A 13,780-nucleotide genomic window follows, 5' to 3' on the forward strand; every position below is an offset into this window, starting at 1 on the left:
CCACAAGAGACCTCCCAGCTCCACGTAATACCAAACGGCGAAAATCTCTCACAGATCTCCATCTCAACATCAAGACCCAGCTTCACTCAACGACCAGCAAGCTACAGTGCTGGACACCCTATGCCAAACAACTAGCAAGACAGGAACACAGCCCCATCCATTAACAGAGAGGCTGCCTAAAATCATAATAAGGCCACAGACACCCCAAAACACACCACCAGACGTGGACGAACCCACCAGAAAGACAACATCCAGCCTCATCCACCAGAACACAGGCACTAGTTCCCTCCACCAGGAAACCTACACAACCCACTGAACCAACCTTAGCCACTGGGGACAGATACCAAAAACAACGGGAACTACGAACCTGCAGCCTGTGAAAAGGAGACCCCAAACACAGTAAGATAAGCAAAATGAGAAGACAGAAAAACACACAGCAGATGAAGGAGCAGGGTCAAAACACACCAGACCTAACAAATGAAGAGGAAATAGGTAGTCTACCTGAAAAAGAATTCAGAATAATGATAGTAAGGATGATCCAAAGTCTTGGAAATAGAATAGACAAAATGCAAGAAACATTTAACAAGGACGTAGAAGAACTAAAGAGGAACCAAGAAACGATGACAAGCACAATAAATGAAATTAAAAATACTCTAGATGGGATCAATAGCAGAATAACTGAGGCAGAAGAACGGGTAAGTGACCTGGAAGATAAAATGGTGGAAATAACTACTGCAGACCAGAATAAAGAAAAAAGAATGAAAAGAACTGAGGACAGTCTCAGAGACCTCTGGGACAACATTAAACGCACCAACATTCGAATTATAGGGGTCCCAGAAGAAGAAGAGAAAAAGAAAGGGACTGAGAAAATATTTGAAGAGATTATAGTTGAAAACTTCCCTAATATGGGAAAGGAAATAGTTAATCAAGTCCTGGAAGCACAGAGAGTCCCATACAGGATAAATCCAAGGAGAAACACACCAAGACACATATTAATCAAACTATCAAAAATTAAATATAAAGAAAACATATTAAAAGCAGCAAGGGAAAAACAACAGATAACACACAAGGGCATCCCCATAAGGTTAACAGCTGATCTTTCAGCAGAAACGCTGCAAGCCAGAAGGGAGTGGCAGGATATACTTAAAGTGATGAAGGAGAAAAACCTACAACCAAGATTACTCTACCCAGCAAGGATCTCATTCAGATTTGATGGAGAAATTAAAACCTTTACAGACAAGCAAAAGCTGAGAGAGTTCAGCACCACCAAACCAGCTTTACAACAAATGCTAAAGGAACTTCTCTAGGCAAGAAACACAAGAGAAGGAAAACACCTACAATAACAAACCCAAAACATTTAAGAAAATGGGAATAGGAACATACATATCGATAATTACCTTAAATGTAAATGGATTAAATGCTCCCACCAAAAGACACAGACTGGCTGAATGGATACAAAAACAAGACCCATATATATGCTGTCTACAAGAGACCCACTTCAGACCTAGAGACACATACAGACTGAAAGTGAGGGGATGGAAAAAGATATTCCATGCAAATGGAAATCAAAAGAAAGCTGGAGTAGCAATTCTCATATCAGACAAAATAGACTTTAAAATAAAGACTATTACAAGAGACAAAGACGGACACTATATAATGATCAAGGGATCGATCCAAGAGGAAGGTATAACAATTGTAAATATTTATGCACCCAACATAGGAGCACCTCAATACATAAGGCAAATACTAACAGCCATAAAAGGGGAAATCGACAGTAACACAATCATAGTAGGGGACTTTAACACCCCACTTTCACCAATGGACAGATCATCCAAAATGAAAATAAATAAGGAAACACAAGCTTTAAATGATACATTAAACAAGATGGACTTAATTGATATTTATAGGACATTCCACCCAAAAACAACAGAATACACATTTTTCTCAAGTGCTCATGGAACATTCTCCAGGATAGATCATATCTTGGGTCACAAATCAAGCCTTGGTAAATTTAAAAAAATTGAAATCGTATCAAGTATCTTTTCCGACCACAACGCTATGAGACTAGATATCAATTACAGGAAAAGATCTGTAAAAAATACAAACACATGGAGGCTACACAATACACTACTTAATAACGAAGTGATCACTGAAGAAATCAAAGGGGAAATCAAAAAATACCTAGAAACAAATGACAATGGAGACACGACGATCCAAAACCTATGGGATGCAGCAAAAGCAGTTCTAAGAGGCAAGTTTATAGCAACACAAGCCTACATCAAGAAACAGGAAACATCTCGAATAAACAACCTAACCTTGCACCTAAAGCAATTAGAGAAAGAAGAACCAAAAAACCCCAAAGCTAGCAGAAGGAAAGAAATCATAAAGATCAGATCAGAAATAAATGAAAAAGAAATGAAGGAAACAATAGCAAAAATCAATGAAACTAAAAGCTGGTTCTTTGAGAAGATAAACAAAATTGATAAACCATTAGCCAGACTCATCAAGAGAAAAAAGGAGAAGACTCAAATTAATAGAATTAGAAATGAAAAAGGAGAAGTAACCACTGACACTGCAGAAATACAAACGATCATAAGAGATTACTACAAGCAACTCTATGCTAATAAAATGGACAACCTGGAAGAAATGGACAGATTCTTAGAAATGCACAACCTGCCGAGACTGAACCAGGAAGAAATAGAAAATATGAACAGACCAATCACAAGCACTGAAATTGAAACTGTGATTAAAAATCTTCCAACACACAAAAGCCCAGGACCAGATGGCTTCACAGGCGAATTCTATCAAACATTTAGAGAAGAGCTAACACCTATCCTTCTCAAACTCTTCCAAATTATTGCAGAGGGAGGAACACTCCCCAACTCATTCTACGAGGCCACCATCACCCTGATACCAAAACCAGGCAAAGATGTCACAAAGAAAGAAAACTACAGGCCAATATCACTGATGAACATAGATGCAAAAATCCTCAACAAAATACTAGCAAACAGAATCCAACAGCACATTAAAAGGATCATACACCATGATCAAGTGGGGTTTATTCCAGGAATGCAAGGATTCTTCAATATACGCAAATCAATCAACGTGATACATCATATTAACAAAGTGAAGGAGAAAAACCATATGATCATCTCAATAGATGCAGAGAAAGCTTTCGACAAAATTCAACACCCATTTATGATAAAAGTCCTGCAGAAAGTAGGCATAGAGGGAACTTTCCTCAACATAATAAAGGCCGTATATGACAAACCCACAGCCAACATTGTCCTCAATGGTGAAAAACTGAAACCATTTCCACTAAGATCAGGAACAAGACAAGGTTGCCCACTCTCACCACTATTATTCAACATAGTTTTGGAAGTGTTAGCCACAGCAATCAGAGACGAAAAAGAAATAAAAGGAATCCAAATCGGAAAAGAAGAAGTAAAGCTGTCACTGTTTGCAGATGACATGATACTATACATAGAGAATCCTAAAGATGCTACCAGAAAACTACTAGAGCTAATCAATGAATTTGGTAAAGTAGCAGGATACAAAATTAATGCACAGAAATCTCTTGCATTCCTGTATACTAATGATGAAAAATCTGAAAGTGAAATTAAGAAAACACTCCCGTTTACCATTGCAACAAAAAGAATAAAATACCTAGGAATAAACCTACCTAAGGAGACAAAAGACCTGTATGCAGAAAATTATAGGACACTGATGAAAGAAATTAAAGATGATACAAATAGATGGAGAGATATACCATGTTCTTGGATTGGAAGAATCAACATTGTGAAAATGACTCTGCTACCCAAAGCAATCTACAGATTCAATGCAATCCCTATCAAACTACCACTGGCATTTTTCACAGAACTAGAACAAAAAATTTCACAATTTGTATGGAAACACAAAAGACCCCGAATAGCCAAAGCAATCTTGAGAACGAAAAATGGAGCTGGAGGAATCAGGTTCCCTGACTTCAGACTATATTACAAAGCTACAGTAATCAAGACAGTTTGGTACTGGCACAAAAACAGAAATATAGATCAATGGAACAGGATAGAAAGCCCAGAGATAAGCCCACGCACATATGGTCACCTTATCTTTGATAAAGGAGGCAAGCATATACAGTGGAGAAAAGACAGCCTCTTCAATAAGTGGTGCTGGGAAAATTGGACAGGTACATGTAAAAGTATGAAATTAGAACACTCCCTAACACCATACACAAAAATAAACTCAAAATGGATTAAAGACCTAAGTGTAAGGCCAGACACTATCAAACTCTTAGAGGAAAACATAGGCAGAACACTGTATGACATAAGTCACAGCAAGATCCTTTTTGACCCAGGTCCTAGAGAAATGGAAATAAAAACACAAATAAACAAATGGGACCTAATGAAACTTAAAAGCTTTTGCACAGCAAAGGAAACCATAAACAAGACCAAAAGACAACCCTCAGAATGGGAGAAAATATTTGCAAATGAAGCAACGGACAAAGGATTAATCTCCAAGATTTACAAGCAGCTCATGCAGCTCAATAACAAGAAAACAAACAACCCAATCCAAAAATGGGCAGAAGACCTAAATAGACATTTCTCCAAAGAAGAGATACAGATTGCCAACAGACACATGAAAGAATGCTCAACATCATTAATCATTAGAGAAATGCAAATCAAAACTACAATGAGGTATCATCTCACACCGGTCAGAATGGCCATCATCAAAAAATCTAGAAACAATAAATGCTGGAGAGGGTGTGGAGAAAAGGGAACACTCTTGCACTGTTGGTGGGAATGTAAATTGATACAGCCACTATGGAGAACAGTATGGAGGTTCCTTAAAAAACTAAAAATAGAACTACCATATGACCCAGCAATCCCACTACTGGGCATATACCCTGAGAAAACCATAATTCAGAAAGAGTCATGTACCAAAATATTCATTGCAGCTCTGTTTACAATAGCCAGGACATGGAAGCAACCTAGGTGTCCATCATCGGATGAATGGATAAAGAAGATGTGGCACATATATACAATGGAATATTACTCAGCCATAAAAAGAAATGAAATGGAGGTGTTTGTAATGAGGTGGATGGAGTTAGAGTCTGTCATACAGAGTGAAGTAAGTCAGAAAGAGAAAAACAAATACAGTATGCTAACACATATATATGGAATCTAAGGGAAAAAAAAAAAAAAAAGAGGTCATGAAGAACCTAGTGGCAAGATGGGAATAAAGACACAGACCTACTAGAGAATGGACTTGAGGATATGGGGAGGGGGAGGGGTGAGATGTGACAGGGTGAGAGAGTGTCATGGACATATATACACTACCAAATGTAAAATAGATAACTAGTGGGAAGCAGCCGCATAGCACAGGGAGATCAGCTCGGTGCTTTGTGACCACCTAGAGGGGTGGGATAGGGAGGGTGGGAGGGAGGGAGATGCAAGAGGGAAGAGATATGGCAACATATGTATATGTGTAACTGATTCACTTTGTTGTAAAGCAGAAGCTAGCACACCATTGTAAAGCAATTATACTTCAATAAAGATGTTTAAAAAAAAAAAAAAAAAAAAAAAAAAAAACCATATCACAGCTGGAGAGGAGTTTCCAGAACATTCTCTCATGAATCTTCACAACAACAGTATGAAATAGACGTCACTGCTCATTTTATACATGGAGAAACTGAGGCCAGAGAGACCGTGTCACATTCCCAAGGTCATGAATCTGATAGATACCAGTGTGGAGACTCAAACCCAGGTCTTTAAACTCTGAATAGGGCTTCCCTGGTGGCGCAGTGGTTGAGAATCTGCCTGCTAATGCAGGGGACACGGGTTCGAGCCTTGGTCTGGGAAGATCCCACATGCCGCGGAGCAACTGGGACCGTGAGCCACAACTGCTGAGCCTGCACGTCTGGAGCCTGTGCCCCGCAATGCGAGGGGCCGCGATAGTGAGAGGCTCGTGCACCGCGATGAAGAGTGGCCCCCGCACCACGATGAAGAGTGGCCCCCGCTTGCCGCAACTAGAGAAAGCCCTCGCACGAAACGAAGACCCAACACAGCTAAAAATAAAATAAAATAAAGTAGCTATAAACTCTGAATAGCATCTTCCCACTAGGCAAGCTGCCTCTGCCTTGGGAATTTTCACACAAATATTTTAACTCACAGTAAACCCCTTCTTTTGAAACCTGGAGTCTGGGAAACACCACTCATGTGTATTCACTTTCCCTAGTTTTCACTTTCCCATTGTTTTGCACCACTAACAAGCAATATTTCATAGATTGCGGAAACAGGCCTATACATTAGAGGTCAAACCTCTGTCATCACAATAGACATCTGTTTTCCCAGTGACGGTGGATTCTTTCTCCCAAGCTCTGATCACTTCATACCATGTTTTCAGGCCAGGTCAATATTTCAGGGTGCTGGCACGGTCATTATCAAGGAAACCATTACTGAATGATTCATTGATTATACAAACATGTATCGAGTCCCTACTGCGCTCCTTGCATTGTGCTATGTGAGGGTGGTGCAAGGCTGAACAAGACACATTTCCTGTCCTCCCGAGAAGTTTCCGCATTGACTGGCCACCACCTTCACTGCTTGGAAAGGTGGTGGTGGAATTGGAAAGCCTTACTTGGTGTGACCTGGCGTGATGGTGGTGCAGTTCGCATCCCTGTGGCAGGGGTTCTTAGACTCACAGACGTCGGTCACGCTGCACCCCACTCCAGGGACAAAGTTGCGGTAGTGTTCCGCACACTCGCAGTGAGCCTTCAGTCGATGGGAAGAGAAGAGAGCGTTCTCGTTAGTCACTTAGGCTGACATGCTTCTTAAATTCCTATCTTTATTCTGCCATAAAAGCTGACTTGGGGTAGGTCTAAAGTGTGGGCTGAAACTAAAATTTGTCAGCAGATCCAGAATTGGAAATCACGTTCACATCTCATCTGTTTGGAAACTCAGACACCTTGCTTGTAGTTCACACTTTCAGTTCTTTGGTTTGCTAACCCTGGCCCTCCCTGGCACCATACTTCCCGCTTTTAGATTTAGGTGAGTAGAGACTGAGGCTCAGATGGGAGGTATTATTTCTCTAGAATAGTGGTTTTCAACTGGGAGTCTCAACCCAAGGGACATTGGGCTTGTAGACATTTTTGATTGTGACAACAGGGTGGGGGGACAGTGCCACAAGAGGCCAGGGATGCTGTTAAACATCATACAATGCACAGGATACTTCCTACAACAAAGAATTCTCAGGTCCAAAACGCTAATCATGCCAAGGATGAGGAACCCTGTTCTGGAATAATGAATGCTTCTCTGTGAACGATGGAGGGTTTCTAAGACTTGAAAATACGCCTTGGGCCCCATTTTTAAAGTGACAAAGTATATGTTTTAATCTCACTCCCAAGGTCCTGGGGCTTTGCTTCATGATGTAACATGACTTTTCCCATAAGGGACCTCATTTAGAGGATGAGAATTTAGCCCTTTGAATTCCTTACAAGCCAGCCTCAGAAATTGATAGCAGAAATGTCATGTGATGTATTCTTTTTCTTGGACATGAGATCGGGTGGATTCTCTGCAGAGGACTCCAGGAGCATCCCCATGGGGTGCGGATTAGACTGCTGGGGACCCATGACTGGGTTTGGTCAGACACTGAAGGCTTTCCTTTCACCCAGGCAGCAGTAGTCTCTTGTATGGATGGGTTTCCTCCACTGGACACTTGACATGCAGTTGTGGCTGCAGTAGGCACCCACTAAATATTTGGTGGGTGAATGAGATATTGAGGAAAGGGCTCTTTGATCTGGACTCTGTAGAAAAGGTCTCCTGACTAGGCTGAATTTTACCAGTCAAGGTCATGACGTGATTTAGAGAATCACATACGTCTCACTCCAGAGTATCTTCATTGCTCCCTACAAATCTGTCTGTGCTGCCTGACATTGTATCAGCATTCATCCCTTTGGGACAGAGTTTTTTGGTCCTAAGAGTCCCCTCTCACTTTGAAAAGACATTAGAGAGACTGGAGGAATGCAGGTGAAAGTCAATTACATATTTTCCCAAGACTTCATTAACAGTTAATTTGTTAATAGAATTAGAGCTATACGTATATATGTTGTCAATCATCAAACAGGACTGGGATGGAGGAGACAGTGGAGTTCTGACTGGAGAGCTGGGAAAGGGCGAGTTCAGAGGGTAGATCACGGCTCCCTGAGGTTGACCCCAGGCACACAGAGGTCTGTCTGGGCAGGAAGCCCGACCTGAGCATGGAAAGGGAGAACTGAGACGGCACAGTTTTACCTTCAGCGGGTGGTCCTACTTCTATTCTCATCAGTTCCAACATCGTTAGCTCACCTGTCCGGGCCCATCATATCTGCACACTGTGGACTCTGTAGGGCAGTTTCCAAAGTTAACTTGGCAGGGGTCCACTGGTAAGCACACCTGGCCGTCCCCGTGGTAGCCTTCTTGGCACGTGCAACTGTGCTGATTTGGTCCTAGGTAGGTGCACCGAGCGTGAGGGTGGCAGATATTTTGTGAACATGGGTTGATGGCTGCAGAAGCAATGACAAAATAAGGTGGTTACCACACTCAGGGAAGGAGAAGGAAAACTGAACTGTGAAGGGATTGCAAATCACAGCTCATCCAAGCTGCAAAGGCAATTCAACAGTTTCAAGAGAGAGAGTAAAAAACATTTCATCTTACCCTCCTGATCACCCCCATTGACCAAAAAGATTTATATATGGCCATTAGAAATTATAATTACAAGTACTGTGATGATGTATTATTATGCCATGCTATGTGTGGATTTAAATATAAAATCGCATGAAAGAAAGCACTAATAGTAATAGAATTTATAATATGTACTGGGCCCTTTTCTAAGCATTTGCCATATGTGAACTCAGTTAATCCTTACAACCCTCTAGCGTAGTTACTATTATTATCCCCATTTCATAGATAGGAAAATGGAGGCACAAGTAGGTTAAAGAATTTGCCCAAGGTCATATTGTTAGTAACAGGCAGACCTGGGGTTTATACCCAGGCAGTTGGGCTCCAATAGCATGTTCATAACCAACACACAACCACTCATGAAGTGAAAGAGCATGAAAGGAAGTAAGGGGACTTCCCTGGTGGTGCAGTGGTTAAGAATCTGCCTGCCAAGGCAGGGGACACGGGTTCGATCCCTGGTCTGGGAAGATCCCCCATGCCGCAGAGCAACTAAGCCCGTGCACCACAACTACTGAGCCTGCACTCTAGAGCCCGCGAGCCACAACTACTGAGCCCGCATGCCACAACTACTGAAGCCTGCGCGCCTAGAGCCCATGCTCCACTACAAAAGAAGCCACTGCAATGAGAAGCCCGCACACCGCAACGAAGAGTAGCCCCCGCTCGCCGCAACTAGAGAAAGCCCCCGCACAGCAGCAAAGACGCAACGTAGCCAAAAATAAATAAATAAAATAAAATTATTAAAAAAAAAAAAGAAAGGAAGGGAGGAAGGAAGAAGGAAGGAAGAAACAAACTACCTTCTATCTTAACGTTGATTTAGGTGATACAGAAGAAGAAAAACTTACAGTTACTAGGGGGAAAGTGGAGGGGGAAGGGATAAATTGGGAGACTGGGACTGACACATACACACTACTATATATAAAAGAGATAACTAATAAGAACCTACTGTATAGCACAGGGAATTCTATTCAATACTCTGTAATGACCTATATGGGAATAGAATCTAAAAGAAAGAGTGGATATATGTATAACTGATTCACTTTGCTGTACAGCAGAAACTAACACAACATTGTAAATCAATTATACTCCAATAAAAATTAATTAAAAAAGTGTAAAAATCTATATATGTGCTTTGATAACAAGAGAACTTGCCATTTATTGAAGAGCTACCACATGATGAGCATTTTGCTTAGAATTTTTAATATATGTCATTCAACTACAAAGAGAGAAATAGAAGTGGTCATTGTGTTAATATTAAGAAGGTTGTGAGGTTGTTTTCTGTTGCGGAATCTAACCACCTCAATGAATAAACCAGCAGGATCGAAGTTCTACTCACGCTCGCAGTGTTTGCCATCGCCTTGGTAACTGGGGATGCATTTGCATGCTAGTTTTGTTTCATCTTCGCTGGAAGGTGAGCATCTGGAATTTTCTGGGCAGAGCAAGGTTGCACATTCTGGGATGGCTGGAAAGGAAGATTGTTGAGGTAATGGCCTTAGTAGAACAACCAGTTCTAAAAAAATTCAACAAATGCAATGTTCCCTATTATTACAAAAGTGACACAGATTCACTGTAACAATTCAAAAAATACAGAATGAGTAAAGCAAAAATTAGCTGTCTTCTTATTCTCATTCTCCCATCCCACTCCCAAAATAACCAACGTTAACAACCAATATAATACATTTATGTATAAGATTTTCAAAAAATGAAATGGAATCCTGTTAAAATATTTAGGAACTTGATTTTTAATTTAACAATATATTATGGAGGTATTTAAGGGTGTACCTTAATCTCTAATGACTGCATAGTATTTTATAAGATAGATGGGGCTTAGATGGCTGTTAAAAACTATAGAGTCTGGTATAATTAGCCAACTTGCAAAGCGAACAAGTTGGGCTGATGCAGTCACATTGTTGCTGCTAGAAGATATGAGATGCCCGGGTCAGAGATAAAGGATAGTTTATCACTCACATCAGGAGCAGTAACCAGAATGTCAGCATTTTTGGACCAGTTCTTCCAAGCCCCGGTTCCCACAGGGCAATGCAAAGAGGGCCATACTGAGACCAGAACAGGCAGTGGATTTCATTACAGAAGAGGAGACCTGAGCTTAGGGAACTGAAATGCCTTTTTGTTTGTTTTTAAATAATAGGCAATGTATTACTTAGGGCCCAGGCAAGAGAGAGAAATCATGCAATTATTGGAACAGTGAATATTTTAGTGTAAAGATTCATGAACAGAGTGGAATAACAGGGAACTGGCTCCTGACAGCTAAAAAGAGTTCGAAAGAATAAAGGAATGGAAGAAAAATAAAGAGCAATCACTCCTCTCGGGTGAAGATAAGAGTAAGTCCTCCTCTTCCAGCGCTGAGACCCAGATGTCACTGGAAAGGACATGGCCTTGGTCACTCTACAGCAGAGAGGCTGCTGAGGTGTCCGCTGGTGAGACTTGCTGGAGACCATCCCTCTGGGGCCCCAGGGAAGGTCGTCCACAGGTAGGTGCCAAGCCTGGGAAAGCGGCTTGCCTCTGGGTGCTACTGGAAGCAGGGGCTGAGAAGCCCGCTTTCTCAGAAGTGTGGTGTACTCCTGTGTGTGACTGGGGCAGGGGTGGTTTCAGGGGCCAGCTGCGTGGCATGGAGGTGGGTGGTCAGCTCTCGGGATGGCTGGTCCTGCGGGGCCCTTGCTGTGCATGGGGCTGAGGGGAGGGTGTGCAGAGCAGCTCCCGAACTGGGCCCCCAGCCTGCACTGTCTAGGGCTCCTGGTTATGTTGCTGCCGCCTGAGTCAAGCACTAGACGAGGTATGCAGTGGTCAGATACTGGAGGATGCTAAGCCTTGCCAGAACCTAGTGCTCGAGAAACTGTGCGGGGCTGAGCAGCGGAGCAAAACCGTGTTCTTCAGGAGCCTGGTGAGTGAGAAACAAGAAGAGAACAAGAAGAGAAAACTCTTGCTTTTTCCGTGTCCCTTTAGCACCCTCTATTGGTAAGGCTTCACATCTTACTGGCTGACAAATGAGAAATACTCCAAAGCCCACCTCCATATTCACAGAGCAGGCAAAAAGTTTGGAGCTGAGAGGCAATCCACTGATAACTGGCACAGGCAGTAAGCACACCCGCACTTGTTCCCGAGGGAGGTCCTATATCTTCCAAGGCTGTTCGCTCTACAAACATCCTTGTAAAGATGCTGGAACAAAGGGCAGTCAGCGTGCTGCTCTCAGGATGTGCACAAATGTGATGCATGCGTTTGTCTCCCAGCAGTGGCTAGTTGAATCAAAAATTCATAGAGAATATCCCCTCACCTCTCCCATAAAGTAGAATTGCTGCTGAGAAGGGGCTGCCCTTTCAGGATCACGTTTTCCACCCCTCTTTGCATCCAGGTGGGGTTATATGACTAGTCTACGTTGATGGAATATTGGAAGTTCTATGTATTATTCTGGACTTTATAAGCAGATGCTTCTCTACACTCTCTCCTTCCTTCCGTGGCTCAAAGCAGCGCACTCGGAGGTGCTACAGAATGGCAGACGCATGCAGTGGAAGGCTCTGGATCCCTAAACACCATGTGGTGGGGAGCTGGTGGGGAGCCAGGAACACCCACATTGGACTGTTACATTAGTAAGAAATATACCTCTGTTGTGTTAAGCCAGAGGTTCCCCAAATTCTCTGAGTGCCCTTAGTGTTTCAGTATTTTTTTTCACAGGACCCCAATACAAAAGAAATATCTACCGGTTCATTTACTAAGTTGTTAGAACCAAAGAATTCAGTAACTATTTATGTCATGATAACGTAGTAGCCATCTGAAAAAGTAATATGGTTAATAGAAAGATTAAATATTTTATTTCGTTCTTAAACAACCACATTTACTTACTAACGGGACACGTGAGCTTGCTGGAGATGGCACAACTTCTTCAGCCTTGGAATCAGATTGGAAACTACCACCCTCCTTCCAGTTAAAATGATTTTTGCATGGTACTTACTTTTTACCACAGTGACCACTGGAAATGCAGCTTCGTAAAGAAATGATACCATCGCACAAATTGTAGTGCTACCTAATGTTGAAATTGTGTACTAAATCAGGTTAACATTTCATACGATATTCTACAGATGTATCACCGTTTCCCTCAGAAATTAAAAATATCCCATAGCAGCCCTGTGAGTTTGATAGGGTACTTTGGGATGCCTTGGTGCAGTTTTGGAACCGTAGTGTTAAGCCATTGGATTTTTGTGTTGATTTCTTTCCGCAGCTAGCATTCTTCTAACTAGAATAGGATGTACCACACTTCACTCAACCACTTCCTACTCATGGACGTTCAAGTTGTTTCCAGCTTGCTTTGTTCTTAAAAACAATACTATCATGAGTTTCTCTGTACATATATTCTCACCTACCCACCTCTCCAGTCCTCCAGGTAAATTCCCAGAATTGGGGCTGTAGCCTCAAACTGTAAGCATCCTTTAAAATTTAATAGATACATTTCCCTCATAGATTGTAGCAATTCACATCCCCACTGACAGTACCGTAATTTTTCTCACACCCACAGATAGATATTACCTAGTTTTTCAACCTGTGTAACACAGTGGGCAAAAAACCAGAACCAAACCAAAACAAAACCTCCCAAACTCCAAAGTACTACTTCATTATGGTTTTAATTTGCATTCTGTGACTCCTAGTGGGGTTAAGCACCTCTTCTATGCTCGTTGGCCAGTTTTCATTTCTTCCTGAGAATTAGCTGCTCCTTGGCCAATTTTAAAGGTGAGCTCATGGACTTTCTATTATAAAAACGTTTCTGCCGTGTGGATTGCAAATATTTTTGTCCCAGTCTATTTATCTTCTGACTCAATAGAATTATTTTGTCATTTGGAAGCAAATCTTTTCATGCTGTCTATTAGGCTGGCTTCTGAGATGGATCTCTGGTCTTATTAAAAAGGGTTTTTTGTTTGTTTGTGTTTTTGTTTTTTGCTCATGAGTCCATTGGGCAGTACAGGATAGCTGGGGAAGGAGGCTGACTGAGGGCTATGGAAGGGGTCCCCCCTAACCACCTGAGTTTCATCCTGCCGTTGATTCATATTGGTCGTTTGCATGTC

General features: G+C 41.9%; 1 protein-coding gene across 1 annotated transcript in view; it reads right to left on the bottom strand.

Moving 5' to 3' along the window:
- STAB2 (stabilin 2) overlaps positions 1-13,780 on the bottom strand; it is a 157,826-nt gene that overhangs the window by 112,486 nt on the left and 31,560 nt on the right. Inside the window, exons 7-9 of the mRNA XM_061206574.1 lie at positions 10,048-10,173; positions 8,343-8,539; positions 6,637-6,770 (exon numbers count right to left, since the gene is read on the bottom strand). Of these exons, the coding sequence (XP_061062557.1) occupies positions 6,637-6,770; positions 8,343-8,539; positions 10,048-10,173 (457 nt within the window). The remainder of the gene's footprint in view (positions 1-6,636; positions 6,771-8,342; positions 8,540-10,047; positions 10,174-13,780) is intronic.

Source organism: Eubalaena glacialis, chromosome 11 (genome assembly GCF_028564815.1).
Source record: "Eubalaena glacialis isolate mEubGla1 chromosome 11, mEubGla1.1.hap2.+ XY, whole genome shotgun sequence".
NCBI classification, from domain to species: Eukaryota; Metazoa; Chordata; class Mammalia; order Artiodactyla; family Balaenidae; genus Eubalaena; species Eubalaena glacialis.